Below are 18,731 nucleotides of genomic sequence, written 5' to 3'. Positions count from 1 at the left end.
TATATACATATATATATATATATATATATAACAGTTTTATGTCTCCCCACCATTGTCAGTCCTCTGCCAGCACTTCAGCTTCGTCCCAGGATACGCTGACAAGCTTAAGATTGTTGATAAAAGTTTGGTGCCAGGTGGTGTTTTTCCATCCACCCATTAAGATTTAGAACAGAAATTTGGTCCAGTTTTTGCATTTATCTGAACAAAAACAGCAAACAGACTGGATAAAAGCATAAATCCACTGTCTGACAGCAGGTGGCACTTATGGAACAGCAGAAATAGAGCTGATTTCACGGTAATCTCTGTAAACAAATTAAATAAATATGTTTTTTATTTTTTAATTATTTTTTTATTTAATGTTATAATTTAATTAATTGATAGCTTTTCATCAACTCGCGAACCCCCTGAAATTCCTTTGCGAACCCCTGTTTGGGAAACCCTGCTTTATTAGACAGTGGGGAGCTTTCAAATCAAAAAGGCTGGGAACAACTAATAAAAAATTATTGCAGTGGAGCTGATGTTTAAGTGTAACTTAAATGTCCAAATCACTTTTTGATGCTTAAAACTCTGCTGTACATTTTGAATGTCTAATATGTTTTGCTTGGACTTCCTTCCTTATGAGCAATTATCATTTTATCATCTCTCCACCAGGTGCTCGGTTTGTGGATGCCCACTGGGCGACACTTGTCCAGAGAGTAAAGATGGTGATGCCGATAGCGGATGAGCTGTGGTCAAGTGGCATGATGGAGTGGGAGCCATACTGTAAGATCAGAGCAGCAGATACTAACCAGGAGAAAATGAGAGAGATTTATGAAGTGCTGCACTCTGGTGGAGACAAGGTTAAATCTGCCTTTTATTCTAGACTGGAAAAGCATGAGTCATGTCTGTTTAGAGCCTTGGGTAAGAGCACACTCATTCTGGCCTATATAACACATGCATGTGAACTTTGTACTGTTAATACGTGTACCTTTACAGGTAACATTGCACAAACTGCAGAAGCTCTCATAGAAAGCTTAAGTAAGTATATCATTTGAACTATGCATCTTGTTTAATTAATTTGTTCAATTAAGTTTCATTTGACTATTTTTTAAGTTGCACACATATTTAAATAAATAAAAAATATGCAAAATGTGTAAGCATAGTTCACACAAAGATGAAAATTCCATCATCATTTACTTATCCTCATGCCATTCCAATTTTGTATGACACTATTTTTGTAGGCCCTACATCTTTCGTAGGCATTTTAGAGCTTCAGATAGAAGGATTGTGAGTGAATATTGACTTATATTTTGGTCTGTACCTCACATAAAGCTGTTGTATAACTTCAAAAGACTTGGAATTTGATGCAAGTTGCCCAGACCACTCTATGATGCTTTTTCCGTCATTTTGGGGCTTTACAGCCCCAGTTCCCAATCTCCAGTCACTTTTATTATGGAAAAGAGATGCAAAAACAAGATGAGGATTAGTAAATTATAACCCAATTTTCATTTTTAGATGAATTTTTCTTTTAAAGTGAAGTTCAAGATGTTTTAGTAGCTACAATTTATGCTATGCAACAGTGCTTACATGCTGATATGTCCGTTTCCCACTAATGAGCTTAACAAATAAATTATGCACAGACCAATATAAGAAGTGGATCCAGAGGGAATATGAATATGTGACTGAGTATAACTCTCTGCCTGGTGAATATGTGCTTCTGTCCGAGCGCTACACACAACCTCTGATCATCATGAGACACAGAGAAAAGAGAGAGCGAGAAGAAGAGATGTGCTCTGTGGGAGGGAGTTTCCAGCATCTCCTCATCTCCAGGAATAATGCGGACAAAGACAGCTCCATCCTGGATGAGCTTTTCAGTGTCGATAATAAGGGGATCAGTCCTTGTTCTGTCATTCTCCAAGGAAACTCTGGGAATGGCAAATCCTTCACTGCTCAAAAGATCATGCTGGATTGGGCATCTGGAAACCTTCACAGAGAGAAATTTGATTGTCTGTTTCACTTGAAATGCAAAGAACTGAACCACATATCTGGAGAACAAAGCTTAGCAGAGCTTTTGAGTCACAACTCGAATTTAACATCGGACCAGATCTCACAGATCCTGCAGAAGTCACCGGTGAAAGTTCTCATTCTCATTGATGGATTCGATGAGCTCAGGTTTTCTTACAGTGACACCTCGAATATGCCCAAACTCAGCCATGTTTGTGAAAAAGCTCCACCTGAGGCTTCTCTGAAGGCCCTGTTGAGGGGCCACATCTTGTCTGAGTCCTTCCTGCTGGTCACCACCAGATCTATAGCTACAAAAACCTTGGGCGGTCTGCTCAAGCACCCTCAGCGTTTCACCGAGATTATCGGCTTCTCCGAGAAAGAGGTGGAGGAGTACTTCCAGAGGTTCTTTCAGAATGAAGAACTCTTCAAAAAAGCTTTTGAGTGCGTGAAGGCGAATGAAACCCTCATCACCGCCTGCTCCATCCCTGTCATCTGCTGGATCATCTGCACGGTTATGCAAGAGAGGTTCAGTGATGGTGCAGATGTAACAAGTGGACTAGAAACCACCACCTCCATCTACGTTGACTTTGTGTCCACTCTTCTGGAGCATCACTGCCAGGGTTTGAGTCAGTACGTCCCGATCCTGCTGAGGAGTCTGGGTCAGCTGGCAGAGAGAGGGATGCTGGAACAACAAGTGCTGTTTGAAGAGAAAAGCATGCATGAAACTGTTTCAAACCCTGCTGGCAGTCCGTTCCTGTGCAAGTTCCTCTTTAAGAGAAGGATCCGCCAGGAGACCATGTTCAGTTTCATGCATCTCAGCTTTCAGGAGTTCTTCACCGCTCTGTACTTCATCTCACTGGCGGAAAGAGACTTTCTGGATAAACTAACGGAGCGGTTCCACTCTCAAACGCAAAGCTATCTTGCTCTATATTTGGATGAGAAGTTTCCATTGAAGTATGGATGTCCTGAACCTCATTTCCTGCCTGTGATTCAGTTTCTCTGCGGTCTCTCCCATAAAGAAGTGAGCAGCTCACTCGAAGAGACGCACAATCTGTCTGTCCCTTCCTTTGTACAGGCACAATTGGAAGAATGGATCCTCCATGTTAGCGCAAGTAGAGATTACAATTTCTTGCCCTTCATTCTCCACTGTCTCTATGAGCTCCACGAGAAGGAGTTTGTGCAGAAAGCTATGGAAGCTTGGCAGGAGTTAGACATGTCCTGGGATCCACTGAGCAGGACGGACTGCTGGGCGTTGTTGTACTGTCTGGACTGCTGTCCTCACTTCAGAAACCTGAAGCTCAACTTTGCAGCTGAGGAGCTGAAGATGCTTCAACCAGTGCTGTGCAGGACCCCAGAACTAGAGTGAGTCTGCAAATCTAGTGATGCACAAATACAGAACAGTTATTTTTAGTGTATGGTCTCTAATATGTTGGTTGACATTATAAACCAGTGAGGTTAGGTTTGAACATGTTGAATGAGAAACAGTAGAAATCAATATCTGATGCCATATAGAAATAACAATGTACTTATACTACCCAAAACCTTCAGACTGTTTCTGACTTACAGCAACTAGCGTCAACTCGTCCAGACTGTAAATTGAGGCAAAAATCCAGGCAAAGGTTGTGTAATGTATTCCAGCCTTAATTGTGAGAAAGTTTAAAGAGATAGTTCAAAATTAAAATTCTGTCATTAATTACTCACCCTCATGTCGTGTATGTGTGTTGAAGACTGACACGGAAGAGAAGAAATTGTTGAATAAAGTCATTTTTGTTTTCTTTGTGCGCAAAAAGTATTCTCGTAGCTTCATAAAATTAAGGTTGAACCACTGATAGATATCACATGGACTATTTTAAGGATGTCCTTGCTACCTTTCTGGGTCTTGAACATAGTTGCGTTGCTGTGTATGGAGAGTCAGAAAGCTCTCGGATTTCATCAAAAATATCTTAATTTGTGTTCCGAAGATGAACAATGGTTTTGAACAACATGAGGGTGAGTAATCAATGACAGAATTTTCATTTTTGGGTGAACTATCCCTTTAAAAAAACTTTATGCTTGAGATATAAAGTCACAATTGTTGGATTTTAAGATGCTGTTTTAAGATGAGAAAAAAATGGGCAATTATGAAATGTAAACATAAAATTGTCAGAGGAAAGTCACACATTTTAAATTATGTGAGAAATGCAGACTTCAATAGTATATCAGGGACCTGTTTCATAAAACAAGTTTACCAAATAAGCCAGGTTTATTTCAGTTAGTCTGACTTATTTTGAACCAAATCGTCTGATAATACATCAGACTAACTGAAATAAACCTGGCTTATTTGGTAAACTTGTTTTATGAAACAGGCCCCTAATTGTTTCCAAAAATAAATAAATAATGTTTAAAAGTTGCTCGATCAATGAGTTAAGTGATTTTGACGATATTTTGTTTTTAGGTTGACAGTGCAAAACTTTTCAGACACAGATGTCACTGATCTGCTCGCAGCTCTCGGAGAAGGAAAGCGGCTTCGAGAACTGAGGTAAAGATCTGTGACTTTTCTGTTCAGCACAGAGCTGCTGATCATATTTGTGGCTGATAAATGTCATGATATAACTGATAAGCATATAAATCTCTTTTACAGACTGAACAGCAGCTGTCTGTCAGATGAAAGTGTGCAGCAGGTTCTTAATGCTCTGCACAAACAGAAGAACGTGGGTGGACTTCAGATAGCAGTGAAGAGCATCTCAGCTGACACTGCCCACGTCATCACAGACTTCCTGCAGACCAAAGCCAAATGGGAGGAGATCAGGTATCTCAAGAACATTTTCTTACATTTGCATACTTTAAGCAGCAAATTTCACTCAGCTAAGACCCAAACTCCATGCTTTTAATTTGAGATGTTAATGTAATGACTGTTTATTATATGCTCTGGTTGACAGTTTAAGGACTGATGATGCAGAAAGTCTCTGCTCGTCTCTGCGGCTCTTCAGCTTTGAAGGAAAGCTCGTGTAAGGATTTTTTCCCACACAACTGGACTGATCTGTGTTTTATGATTCTTATTATTTTTATGAATCTCTAATGAATACAGTTACTTGACAAGTGTCACTATGCATTGTTGTGCAACCTCTTTGTAAGACTCCTGCATTCAGACTTATTGGACGTGTACACTTGATGATACACACAATGATTCAGATATATGAGGAAGTGTGTTTCTTGTTGACAGGTTGAATGTGGTGAAATGGTGTTCAGGCCTACAGAATGAACCGTCACTGTCAGAAATCATTCTCAAATGTCCACATTCAAAGGCATCCAGTATTAATGTTGAGAGCTTCTTGCAGGCCTTCCACAGTGTAAACTGTATAACAGAAGAGTATGTTTTCGAAACCACCTTCACCTTCCTGTCATGCTCTTTGTGGATAGAGATTACTCTATCTGTAACTCTTTCTCTCTGTCTGTAGAAGTGCAGATTTTAACAGGCAGGTCGATGCTCTGCTGTCTCAGCTGCCATCTGTGTCTGGTTTGAGTGCGATAAATCTTTCCGTTCCCATCCTGACAGAGACTTGGGCTTCCAGAATCCTCTTCCTCGTAGAGTCTTGTCCTAGACTGGCTGTGATCAGGTAAGAGTAATTAGCTCTGTGTTTGTCCATTTGGTTTGTGTGTATTAGTGCATTAGTGTACTTTATAAATGGGGTCATTATACAGTAAATGTAAGTCTAAGTAATTCTTTGTATCATAAGTAAACATAAAATAAAGAAGGGCAATAGAATAAGCAATTGCCCCCTGCCATGCTTTTCACAAATTTAACAAATTAAATTTTCACTTTTTTTTCACATGTTGTGACTGTAAGCTCTGAAATACCTGGAAGAATAAAAGTGAAATGCCATTTTGACTATTTTTTTAAAACAATTTTTCTCATTTTCTCAGCTGGTTTGGTGTAGAATCAAACATGTCAGCCTTATCTCACAGTAACATCTCTGTTTTGTAGTTTTGACTCTGGTTCAAAGTGCTCCGATGGTGCTGAGTGGCTCCCTGGTCTTTTAATGGAGGAGGGAATCAAGTTATTGCAGGAATCCGCAAAACGTCCCGAGTGCATTGTGAACATTAGAGGGTTTGTAATATAAATGATCTTTGCATATATGTTTATTTGTAGTCATATGTTATGTTAGTTCTAAATAATCTACTAGTGGTATGGACAGCTGTAGATGAGTGCTTGATGAATGTGAAATGTGTATTTTTTATATGAAAATATGCATATTCTCTGATGATCTTTCACATTTACCTTTCTGTGCTGTGATTTCACACATGTTAGGCATCAGCAGCTTTTGTGACTTGACCAAATATGACAGATTCTTTCAAATAATCTTTTAATGAAATCTATTATCCATGTTTTTTAAAATACGTGTGTTTATGCTGTATTGAATGTGTGCTGCTGTTCTGTGTCTGTGTGAAGGTTCAGATGCAGTAAATCCTCTGACCGCTGCACTCGTCACACCAAGCAGATCGAGGAGCTCAGCTGCAACCAGAGAGTGACCATTGAGTTCTGTGGAGAGAAATGTACAGAAGACATAAAGTGAGTTCTGATTGGTTGAGAATAATTAAGGGGCTTATATAATATGGCCTTTATTGTTATTATTATGTAGTGTTAAAGGGGTCATATGATGTTGCTAAAAAGAACATTATTTTGTGTATTTGGTGTAATGAAATGTGTTTATGCGGTTTAAGGTTCGTGACGTAGACATGTGGGGGCGTGTTAGAACGAGCCGTTTTAGGTAGGCGTGGCTGACTCTTAACTTTTATAAAGAATATCTCTTTGGATTTGAGACTTTAGTCTTTGCAACTTTACAGATCTTCTTTATGCACCAAGAGCTTGTAACACTCCAAAGAGAAAGATAAAATTGAAATGGCATCATATGACCCCTTTAAGAATCTCTTAAGTGCAGCATTGTAATTTTCTCTCATCTTTCCCGGTTGCTCCCCAGGTCTAAACTTGAACTACCTGAGGTTAACTGAAGCTGCTGAGCTGCTCTGTTTTTCTGAGTCTTTTGGTGCAACTGAAAAGACGACATGTAATAACTGGAGGATGTATTAAGAGGAAAAGAATGAACTTCAGTTGTTTTAACTATTTGCTATTAGTTACTCCTCCCTGTAGACTTTTATTTTGAATTATTTTTTAATTTTTTCACATTTGATTAAAATATCTATCTCACTCTGGTATAGCCCTAGGCCAATTTGATTCCAGATCTATTTATTCTTAAGGGGAAAAAAAGCTTTATTAGTATAATTGTGTTTGTTATTGGTTTTAAACAAATAAACTTTGTCATGATCACTTTCACCGCCTTTAATGGTGCTTCTGTGTTTTGGTTCAAGCTTTTGAACAAATTTGTTAAAATTATCTGTGTGGACTCATAATATTCAAATATATTTATTGTTCCCCTCCTGCTAAAAAATAATTATGCTGAAAATGAACTCACCTCAGGCTATCCAAGATGTAGATAAGTTTGTTTGTTCGTTGGAACAGATTTAGAGTAAGTTAAAGTTACATCAGTTTTTCAGATTTTTTTATGTGAGCAGTGAACAAATCAAATGGATTTCAACACAGAAAAACAAAGCATGAAAAGGAAAATATGTATTATCCATGTCTTTTCAAATTCAGTCTTGTTTTAATTCAGTAGTATAGCACAGGCTTATGAAAACACATTAAATCAACTATTTGAACAGTTTTAAGGTATGATTTAACATCGCTGTATTTTAGGTTGGAGATTAAAGACTCAAGTGACTAGATATTTGTCACACACTCTTCTCTTTCTGACATCCGTTCGAGATGCCACTGTCATACGCCTTTCAAACACAGTTGCCAAGTCCGCGTATTTTACGCGACTTTGGGCTTCTTTTTTTGTGAAGTCGCGCTAAGTCGCGCTAAAAAATCACGGGTCGCGGTTTTTTGGCCTTATTTAAAAAATATGGTTGCTTATTAGGAAAACCTGACAAGCAACTTCGTTTTTTTACATTTATGATCGCTGTTTTTTTCCCAATATATTGTTGACACTGTCTGCTCGCAGCTATAGCCAATCCCCAGTGCAATAATACATTTGCTGTAGCGTTATTTATCATCCCCCATTAGAGTAAAGTGAGAGTAAATGTTGTAATCCAAGCGCTGAATGTTAGTAGATGTAAATGGACAAACAAGGGCACCAACAGAGATGTGCAGAGAACAAACAATAATAGAAATAAACAATTGATATTAAATCATATTGATGATAATAAATAATATAATAATATTGGGCTTGTTTTGGGCTTGTTTCTGAGGCTGCGGTTGCTTATTATCTTGTGAGAGTTGGCAACACTGCTTTCAAACCTGCATGATCACGGAAGCACCCGTTTGTCATCTACTTCAACATGCGCCATTCTTGCTTTCTTCCCGGTGAAAATAAGGTAGCGTTTCAAAACCTATGCTAACTACAACTTATTCTGCAGTGGAAAGTCTAACACAATGTGTGCGTGTGTTTCTATTCTTGCAGAAAATTAACTGAAATGGGCACTTTCTGCAGTATGTAAAACTTAAGTATTTTCTCTCATGACATGATTTCGTCACTCAAGACTAAAGAACGTGATCTTTAAGTTTATTGATTTTTATTCTGTAAAATAAAAGTACTTTTAAGTTAAAGCTTGTGTCAAATCTTTCTCTGATCTTTAGCTCTATACAAAGCTTGTATTACTGTACTGAATAAGTGCTTATTTCGTTGATATTTCAGGCCAAATTTTTTCCCTTGTCATGTAGGCCGTTTCAGATCTCGCGCTGGGCCAAATGTCAGCGCTGCAGCTCAGAGTGGAGGTCATATTATAGCTCCTGTACTCACTAACAATACAATAACAGGCGATGTCCACTTCCTACATAATGCACATGGTAAGTAACAAAAATTTGTACTTCATAAATGCTGAACATATTTCGGATAATGTTTCTGATAATTTCTTAAAGCTGCAGTCCGTAACTTTTTTTGGTTAAAAATGATCCAAAATCAATATTTAAGCAAGTACAGGTACATCTAAAAAAATTACAATATCATGAAAAAGGTCAATATCTTTTGTCACTCATTTCAGAAAGTGAAACCCATATATTATATAGATTCATTACACATAGAGTGAAACATTTCAAGCCTTTAATTCTTGAAATTTTGATATGGCTTACAGATAATGAAAACCCAAAATTCACAGGCAAAATCCATTCAAGAATTTGGGGGAGCTTCACAAGGAGTGGACTGAGGCTGGCGTCAGCGCATCAAGAGCCACTACGCACAGACGAATCCTAGACATGGGCTACAAATGTCGCATTCCTCGTGTCAAGCCACTCCTGAACCAGAGACAACGTCAGAAGCGTCTTACCTGGGCTGTGGAGAAAAAGAACTGGACTGTTGCTCAGTGGTCCAAAGTCCTCTTTTCAGATGAAAGTACATTTTGCATTTCATTTGGAAATCAAGGTCCCAGAGTCTGGAGGAAGAGTGGAGAGGCACAGAAACCATGTTGCTTGAAGTCCAGTGTGAAGTTTCCACAGTCAGTGATGATTTGGGCTGCCATGTCATCTGCTGGTGTTGGTCCACTGTGTTTTCTGAAGTCCACAGTCAACGCAGCCATCTACCTGGAAATTTTAGAGCACTTCATGCTTCCTTCTGCTGACAAGCTTTATGGAGGTGCTGATTTCATTTTCCAGCAGGACTTGGCACCTGCCCACACTGCCAAAGGTACCAAAAGCTGGTTCAGTGACCATGGTGTTACTGTGCTTGATTGGCTAGCAAACTCGCCTGACCTGAACCCCATAGAGAATCTAATGAGAGGAAGATGAGAGACACCAGACCCAACAATGCAGATGACCTGAAGGCCGCTATCAAAGCAACCTGGGCTTCCATTACACCTGAGCAGTGCCACAGGCTGATTGCCTCCATGCCACGCCGCATTGATGCAGTAATTCATGCAAAAGGCGGCCCAACCAAGTATTGAGTGCATAGAAATGAACATACTTTTCATTTTTTCATTTCTGTTTAAAATATCCTTTTTTTATTGATCTTATGTAATATTCTAATTTTCTGAGACACTGAATTTTGGGTTTTCATTATCTGTAAAATTTCAAGAAATAAAGGCTTGAAATATTTCACTCTTATCATGGCAGCCCAAATCATCACTGACTGTGGAAACTTCACACTGGACTTCAAGCAACATGGTTTCTGTGCCTCTCCACTCTTCCTCCAGACTCTGGGACCTTGATTTCCAAATGAAATGCAAAATTTACTTTCATATGAAAAGAGGACTTTTAGAGAATCTCTGGGGTATTGTCAAGAGGAAGATGAGAGGCACCAGACCCAACAATGCAGATGACCTGAAGGCCGCTATCAAAGCAACCTGGGCTTCCATTACACCTGAGCAGTGCCACAGGCTGATTGCCTCCATGCCACGCCGCATTGATGCAGTAATTCATGCAAAAGGAGGCCCAACCAATAATTGAGTGCATAGAAATGAACACACTTTTCAGAAGCCTGACATTTCTGTTTAAAATATCCTTTTTTTTTATTGATCTTATGTAATATTCTAATTTTCTGAGACACTGAATTTTGGGTTTTCATTATCTGTAAAATTTCAAGAAATAAAGGCTTGAAATATTTCACTCTTATGTGTAATGAATCTATATAATATATGGGTTTCACTTTCTGAAATGAGTGACAAAAAATATTGACCTTTTTCATGATATTAAATTTTTTTTAGATGTACCTGTACATGACCAGCCAGTGTTCAAAACTAGCGCCTTACTTTAGCCCGATTCACAATGGTAAGCTTATAATAATGTTTTGTAATTTGAGTGTTACAGGTAGGTTTTTGCGGGAAATTCGAGCATGGCACTGCGTCATTATGTCACTTCTGTAAACATAAAGAACTTGTCCCGGCTACTAGGCTATCGCATGTGAGGATCCTGCAGGTGGCGGATCGTTTATAGCCTTTTCTCACAGCAGCCAGAATAATGAAATGTATCATTTTGATGGCGGATTGCAATCCAGAAAGGATTATGCGTTTATAAGTTTCAAATGTGCATCTGATTACAGATAGCCTTGGATTACACAAGATCTGTATTTTAAATACAACCAGTTCGAAGGGAGCATAATTTGCTTTTTGGGTTAAAAGAATTTCTTAATATGAAATTCGAATGGTATGACAATTAGAGTTTAGACCAGGGATCCTCAAATCTGGCCCACGAGATCCACTTTCCTGCAGAGTTTAGCTCTAACCCTAATCAAACACACCTGAGCATGCTAATCAATGTCTTCATTAGAAAATCACAGGTAAGTAAGTTTGATCAGGGTTGGAGCTAAACTCTGCAGCGCATTGGCCCTCCAGGGCAAGATTTGAGGAACCCTGGTTTAGACTGTACAGAAACTGAAATCACACGCTGATACACACTATACTCATAGTCACGCAATGCTGATGTTGTTAACATTAAGAATTTGAGAATAAAGTTTAACAATAATAATTTGCACTGTTTGATGTGATATGAGCTAACCAATTGTTACACTTAATCACCATTGGTTGCGCGATTTATTGTAATGCTTTTTTCCTCAGTTGGTCAGAACAAACGTGGCAGACTTGCTAGTTGTTCAGATGACAATATCTGGTGAAAATTCTTATTTGGGTCATATATTCCAAGACGTAGGCTAGAATCTTTGATTGCGAAGTACAGTAAATATCCACACTGGTGCGGTGACTGACAGCCACACATTCACCTCAAAACATTAGATTCATCCGCGCTGGAGCACAACCCCATGCATGGAGTATAATTCCGCACACAGCTGCAGTTGCAGGTTTTCAAACAGAGATGGCGACAAAGAGGCAAAACTTACGGACGGCAGCTTTCAAGTATTTCTGTTGATTTCCTTTTGTTTTATATGTATCAAGTCATATGATAAAATATGTGCATTGTTGGATTAGTAAAAGATATATGTATCAAATATGTACTAATAAAGTTATATTAATGCTATATATGTTCTAAATTTAGCTGTTAACAATCTATAATTTATAATTAATTGATATTAAGAGTAAGTTTCTAATTTTCTGCAGGTTTCACTTTTGATCGCCCACACTCTGAAACAACACAAACGTCAGGTAATGGATAAGTCTGATATGTGTTGAATATTTTTCCTTCTACCTATTAATTTATAAGCAACAATGTAGCGGAATCAGAATTTGTTCTAAAAGGCACTAACCCTCTGAATATTGGTTGTTTTATTTCTGAAGCAACAAGATCATTGATTTTCAAACATAAGACACGGATCTGCACAGAGTATCAGTATGTGACTGAGTATAACTCTCTGCCTGGTGAACGAGTGCTGCTGTCTGAGCGCTACACACAACCGCTGATCCTTCAGAGACATAGAGATCAAAAAGAGAGAGAAGCAGAGCTCTGCTCCAGTGGAGAGGACTTCCAGCAGGTCCTCAGCTCCAGGAGTGGTGATGAATCTTCCCATCTGAACTATCTGTTCAACCCAGATGGCCATGGGATCAGTCCTAGTTCTGTTATACTGCAGGGAAATTCAGGGAATGGGAAGACCTTAACTGTGCAGAAGATCATGATGGACTGGGCATCTGATAAACTCTACAAAGAGCGGTTTGCTATTGTGTTCCACTTAAAGTGTAAAGAAATAAACCGCATTGCTGGCATAAAGAGTTTGGTGGAGGTCTTGAGCTACAGCTGCAGTTTAACATCAGATGAGATCTCACAGATACTGCAGCAGTCACCAGAGAAGATACTTTTTATCATTGATGGATTTGATGAGTTGAGACTCACACAGGACATTTATGACATGTCACCTCACACTGATGTGATTCAGAAAGCTCCAGCTGAGGTCACTCTTTGTGCCCTGTTGAGGGGTCACATCTTGCCAGAGTCCTTCCTGCTGGTCGCCACCAGATCTACAGCTACAGACACACTGAGCAAGCTGCTCAAAGGACCTCAGCGTTTCACTGAGATTATGGGTTTCTCTGAGAAGGGGGTGGAGGAGTACTTCCAGAAGTTCTTTCAGGATGAGGAACTTTTCAGGAGGGCTTATACATTTGTGAAGACAAATGAAAACCTCTTCACCACCTGCTCTATCCCTGTGATCTGCTGGATCATCTGCACAACTATCAAGGAACGTTTCAGAGTTGGTGCAGATGTGACAAGCGTATTGGAAACCACCACCTCCATCTATGTTGACTTTGTGTCCACTCTACTGAAGCATCACTGCCAGGGTTTGAGTCAGTCTGTGCCGACCCTGCTGAGGAGTCTGGGTCAGCTGGCAGAGAGAGGGATGCTGGAACAACAAGTCTTGTTGGATGAGAAAACTGTTTATGAAACAATTTCAGACCCTGTTGCCAATCCATTTCTTTGCAAGTTCCTTTTTAAAAGAAGAATCTGCCAAGAGACGATGTTCAGTTTCATGCATCTCAGCTTTCAGGAGTTCTTCACCGCTCTCTACTGTGTCATTCTGGATGAAGAAGAGTCCCCGAGAAAACTTGCACAGCTAATTTCTGTTCAAGACAGTGGATGGTTGGAGCATCCTCCACGTTTTGCAGCTGTGGTTCAATTTGTATTCGGTCTCTTGAATAAGGATGTGAGACACACACTTAGAAAGACACTTGGTCTGTTTGTTCACCCAAACACACAGGCCCTTCTTAAAGAATGGATTTTGAAAGAGCTCCAAAGTGATATTTATCATTATAGAACACTTTTTATTCTTCACTGCCTCTATGAACTTCATGAAGAGGACTTTGTGATAAAAGCTATGAAATCCTGGAATAGGATTAATGCATATGGTGCAATCTTTAGAAGAACAGACTGCTGGGCCCTGCTGTACTGCTCTCAGTGCTGTCAGTGCATAGAAGAACTGGATCTCCTTGATTGCAGATTAACATCTGAAAAGTTGATGATGATTCTGCCTGCACTCCCCAAGTTTAAGAAATTAACGTAAGTGCACTCTTTGCTGTCTACAGCAAATCCTACACTGAAGATGTTTTAATATTCATACCGTTTGTAGTCCTGTCTTATTGTGATACCACCACCACTGGTTCAATCTATTTTCAAGTATTCCTAATGTAAAACAAAAGTCTTACAACTGTCAAACTAATCACAAAATATTAAGATGAAACTTTTCTGACATTATTAAAAATGTTCTGTGTAACATAATTCACTCTGAAATCTGTTTAAATTACAAATACATATTTTCTACATTTTTTAATGTCATATTTTTATTGTTTGTTGTTGAAAGTTTAACTTGATTATTTAGTCTGTATTTATTATTTAGTAATGTTCTGGATTTGATTTTGAAGTTTGTCTCTAGAGGATCCATCGGTCTCTGATCTTGTTGAGCTGATGTGTGTTCTGACAAGAGGACAGACCCTGAACACACAGGAGTAATGTTTTTTAATACCACTCACTCAGAATACATATACTGTACATTTGATGTATTTTATGCACACGTGTGCTTTTGTTTTGGTTTTAGTTCATAGAGATTTTATCCGTGCTTTGCAGTGTTCATGTCATATCAAATGTTGGGACTTGTACTGTCCGTAGAGCTGATCTGTCAACCAGCGAAGAGCTATCCAGGTGAAGAAAAAGTTAATTGTTTTTTTTTCTGTTCATCAAATGGCCTCTTTCTCATGATAACTGGAAAAATATATATGACACATATTTTGGATAACCAATCATATAAACACCTCCAGTAATCATGATAGCATAATTGTTTTTTCTGTACACGTGTGTATAAGCCTTTGTCTGGCAAATCTCTCACATTTATCTGGCATGTTTGTTGTCCACAGTCAATCTAATACCTTCAGATTATTGTTATGCTAGAAATAATGAAGCTAAATTTGTGACTACAGCATCTTTGATCACTAATAATATATAATAATGTATAATACAAATGACCAAAACAGACCATCAATTAATCATCATAAAGCTCTAAGCAAGGACTTTTGGTTTATAGACACAACAAACGGATTCTATGATATACAGTACATATGTCTAATTGATATCAATTCTTCTTCTTTTTTTCTTTTTTCTTTATCTTCTTTTTTTTGTATAGAATCTGCATACAACCTCCATGGCATGTTGATCCTGCAGGATCTTTGCAATCACTTGGTCTCACCTTCCCACGCTCAGAGCTCAACAACATCAACTGGACCAAACTTTTTCAGATAATTCACCAAAAGGATTCAGATGCATTAATGCTTATTCCCTGTTCTTTCTCTAAACTCAAAAAGATGGAGATAAGAGTAGACTGCCTGACCAAGAGATGGTGTGTTTGGACCCTTCAGATCATCCAGAACTGCCCCAGTCTAACAGAACTCAAGTAGGAATAGGATTTGAAATCACCTTCTGTCCTGTGTCTGTATAAATTATGAACTAATGTGTAGGTCATATTTTAAAGGATGGTCCACCCAAAAATGAAACTTCTGTCATAATTTACTCAACCTCATGTCGTTCCAAACCGGTTGACTTTATTCTGTGGAACCCAGAGGATATTTAACATATCTCAGAAGATATGTTCTTGCTAACAGATCCATTTCAACTATGGAATTGTTCAAATGAATGTGTGAGAAGCAAAGTATTAAGTGTTTCAGTTCCTAAAATCGATATCATTTTATCTTTAACTAGGGTAGATGCTTACTTTTTACTGGAGGAGGGTATCAAGATCTTACAGAGGTCACGCACAAGACCAGCCTGTATTATGAAAGTTGACGGGTTTGTATTGGTCTATCATCATACTTTTTGCATCAGTAAATTTACTTGTATATCTTTTCTATGCAGTTTAATAGAGACTAGAGATTTTAAGCTTCAAAACAAAAACACCATGATGTGACTTGTGCAGCATAGTCTTCCGAAGTTACATATTTTGTGAGGAACAAACCCAGCTGAGGAGCAATCTCTTATAGCTCTGTGAATAGCTACTTAAATTTAGGTCCGTTTCTCCCACAAATCATTGTTGTGATTATTTTCAGTGATTGTTTTCTATTAAAAACAGATGTCAGGTTTGTTAATGACTCTGCAGTGATGCTATGCTTTGTGCTTTCTGGTTATGAAGGTTGGTTTGCCATAAACAGTCTCAAAAATGTACACATTATAAGGACCGTGAACTTAGCTGCAACCAGAAGGTGATGATTCATTTGAGTTCTCAGGGCTGTTCTATGGAGACTTTGCGGAAGTAAGTAAAAACTAAGGTTAAAACAAATGAATGCATAGATAATGAGAACTGTAAAATGATACCATACTTTTTATGATTTATACAAGATTTCCACGTGAACATTTTATGTTATAAGAGTGTATGATCACATATATTTATACATGTTTTATCTCGTCTGTCCATTTTTAAGGTCCTTGTTTTAAAACTAATGGTACGGCGTGATAACTAGGAGAAAGCTACAAAAGCAGCACCTTCACTTAAGAGCTGTGGATGGAGATGACGACATAACCCAAATGTATATAAAATGCAGTTAGGTGTTGTATTGTAATAGTTGTCAAGTCAGTTTATTTATATAACTCTTTTCACAATACATATTGTTTCAAATCAGCTTTACAGTTTCATGATGTTGATGGTTAATTTTTCGGGTAGTTTAGAGCTGGGTGATTTTGGGGTAACATTTGATGATACAATCAATCAAGAAGTTGAGATTTGCTAAATTTTATATATTGTGACTATGTGAGTGTACGGTTTGTGTGCAGAAAAAAATTGGATATACTTGTAATTTTAAGTTGGGGTTATTATTTTGTGATGCAGAGGATTCATTTGACAGTTGATAATGGAGACGAAAAGCCTTGGGAGAAACCAGGCTTCAGTTCTCCTCTGGATATACTTTCAAAATATAGTGTCAGTAATTTAGTAGCATGTTATCACTGATCTCATTTTGCAATATTGTAAAAAATAAATAAAACATGAAAGCGAAGTCTCTGTAGATGTTTATTCATTTGCATTACTTCAAGGAACAGCTTACCCAAAAATGAAAACTGACTTTATGTTGTTCCAAACCGGCATGATTCTTTCTGCTGTGAATCACAAATGTGACCTTGGGACCACAAAACCAGTCTTAAGTGTCAATTTTTTCCAAATTGAGATTTATACATCTGAAAGCTGAATAAATAAGCTTTCCATTGATGTATGGTTTGTTAGGATAGGACAATATTTGGCCGAGATAGAACTATTGAAAGTTGAAAACTTGAAAATCTGGAATCTGAGGGTGCAAAAAAATCAAAATATTGAGAATTGCCTTTAAAGTTGTCCAAATGAAGTCCTTAGCATTGCATATATTTACGGTAGAAAATTTACAAAATATCTTCATGGAACATGATCTTTACTTAATATCCTAATGATTTTTGGTATAAAAGAAACCTATAATTTTGACCCATACAATGTATTTTTGGCTATTGCTACAAATATACCCGTGCTACTTAAGACTGGTTTTGTGCTCCAGGGTCACAAATAATGATTTTTTAAATAATGTCCTGGCCACTCTTTTGCATATAAATGGAAAGAGGGCAGGGGCTATCAAGCTCCAAAATGGCAAAAGTATAGAAGTGTCCATATGACTGCCATTATTTAAATCTTCTGAAGCCATATAACAGCATAGCTCAAGCAACAAACCAAAATGAAAGTTAATTTCATACCAACCAGAGCTAAGGCAGATGTCAAGAGAAAAATTTTTGGTTTATGAATGATCAGTTTGTGTGCGTGTCTGATCTTTTCAATAATCAGGTTCACAATGAACAATTCATTCATGGATCACTGAATTCACCAACATACATTCTAAAATCTGGATAGGTTTACTTTAATAACATTTAACCTGAGAAAGAAATAAAACCCATTGACTGTAGATCCAACCCACTAAAAATATTGAAGGAATCTTAAAAAAAAAAAAGCTAATTTAATTGGTTAAGACTTGACAAGAAGCACTTTGGTCCACAGCTTCATGAGTTCAAATTCTGCATGAAACTGCAGGAGTGATGTAAAGAAAAAGCTGCATTTGTTCAAAGCATATTTGAGAAATGAGACAGAAAAGAGTTGTGCTGGTCAAACACTTAATGCCCTGGGTTTATTAAACATTTTGTCACATTTGTCATGTTTTTTTTTTATTATTCATTCTTCCAGGTGGGACTAAAAAAACACCTCAAAGATAAATGATGCCATTGGAACGGGCATTCAGATTGTGGTACATACAAACAACAACTACGAGTAGCCTTGTGAGGTACCGTCCTCTTCACAGAAGAGAGCTCATGCTGGCCCCACAGGACGGGTGCCACCATGAAGTCTTACAGGAAACAAAACATCCCTTTTTTGTTCGTTTTCCTTGTTTTCATATAAAGTGGAATGATGATGATGATGATAAAGAAACATACTGAGATGTCACTAGTCCTCTCCCTTTTGAACTACTGTTATGCACAAATAACAGACTCGCTCCATAACACAGGGGACATACAATCAGTCATCAAAACAGAGGTAATAAAAATAAACCCATTTAAGTTTCACAAACCCCAAATGAAAGGGCCTCTCAGATTCCAGAAAAAAGACTTGTACAAAGAATCATACAAAAAGCAGCATTGAAGAGAGAGAGAGAGAGAGAGAGAGAGAGTGAGAGAGTGAGAGAGTGCGAGATGAAGCCCTGCTGCTTTTTTCCAACAAGAGATGTTCACATACAACTGCTTTAGCGACATACACACACGCGCACACACACACACACACGATCACACACACACACGCGCGCGC

General features: G+C 38.1%; 2 protein-coding genes across 7 annotated transcripts in view; both read left to right on the top strand.

The window, feature by feature from the left end:
• Positions 1–7,289, top strand: part of LOC107749100 (NACHT, LRR and PYD domains-containing protein 3) — an 8,208-nt gene extending 919 nt beyond the window's left edge. Inside the window, exons 3-13 of one of the 4 annotated variants that reach the window (XM_016564158.1) lie at positions 652–900; positions 976–1,017; positions 1,620–3,345; positions 4,418–4,501; positions 4,604–4,771; positions 4,902–4,970; positions 5,186–5,332; positions 5,421–5,579; positions 5,948–6,070; positions 6,413–6,532; positions 6,942–7,289. In XM_016564158.1, the coding sequence (XP_016419644.1) occupies positions 652–900; positions 976–1,017; positions 1,620–3,345; positions 4,418–4,501; positions 4,604–4,771; positions 4,902–4,970; positions 5,186–5,332; positions 5,421–5,579; positions 5,948–6,070; positions 6,413–6,532; positions 6,942–6,972 (2,918 nt within the window). In that variant the 3' untranslated portion in view covers positions 6,973–7,289. Of the gene's footprint in view, positions 1–651; positions 1,018–1,619; positions 3,346–4,417; positions 4,502–4,603; positions 4,772–4,901; positions 4,971–5,185; positions 5,333–5,420; positions 5,580–5,947; positions 6,071–6,412; positions 6,533–6,941 lie in introns of all 4 variants that reach the window. The other 3 variants (XM_016564160.1, XM_016564157.1, XM_016564161.1) reach the window with 3 other exon arrangements.
• A 1,037-nt stretch (positions 7,290–8,326) lies between these two features.
• On the top strand, positions 8,327–17,092 carry LOC107749107 (NACHT, LRR and PYD domains-containing protein 3-like). 3 transcript variants are annotated; one of them, XM_016564172.1, is made up of 11 exons: positions 8,327–8,394; positions 8,481–8,569; positions 8,741–8,866; positions 12,058–12,102; positions 12,235–13,942; positions 14,305–14,388; positions 14,507–14,581; positions 15,060–15,326; positions 15,632–15,718; positions 16,059–16,178; positions 16,348–17,092. In XM_016564172.1, the coding sequence occupies exons 2-11, from the start codon at positions 8,542–8,544 to the stop codon at positions 16,358–16,360; spliced, it is 2,553 nt and encodes an 850-aa protein (XP_016419658.1). In that variant the 5' UTR covers positions 8,327–8,394; positions 8,481–8,541; the 3' UTR covers positions 16,361–17,092. The 3 variants fall into 3 exon arrangements, with proteins under 3 accessions (XP_016419658.1, XP_016419661.1, XP_016419660.1); XM_016564174.1 differs by having other exon boundaries at positions 8,333–8,394; positions 8,481–8,509; XM_016564175.1 differs by lacking the exons at positions 15,632–15,718; positions 16,059–16,178; positions 16,348–17,092 and having other exon boundaries at positions 14,507–14,592; positions 15,060–15,137.
• Positions 17,093–18,731: the final 1,639 nt, after the last annotated feature.

This window comes from Sinocyclocheilus rhinocerous, unplaced genomic scaffold (assembly GCF_001515625.1).
Source record: "Sinocyclocheilus rhinocerous isolate Xijiao unplaced genomic scaffold, SAMN03320098_v1.1 scaffold919, whole genome shotgun sequence".
Taxonomy (NCBI): Eukaryota; Metazoa; Chordata; class Actinopteri; order Cypriniformes; family Cyprinidae; genus Sinocyclocheilus; species Sinocyclocheilus rhinocerous.
This window is presented reverse-complemented; position numbering and strand designations above follow the sequence as displayed.

Bases quoted from the DNA above. Each gene is read 5' to 3' on its own strand.
- LOC107749107 (XM_016564172.1), top strand. From the start codon at position 8,542: ATGATTTCGTCACTCAAGACTAAAGAAC. The intron at 8,867-12,057 runs GTAAGTAACAAA...AATTTTCTGCAG, and splicing joins CTTCCTACATAATGCACATG to GTTTCACTTTTGATCGCCCA. The intron at 14,389-14,506 runs GTAATGTTTTTT...CGTGCTTTGCAG, and splicing joins CAGACCCTGAACACACAGGA to TGTTCATGTCATATCAAATG.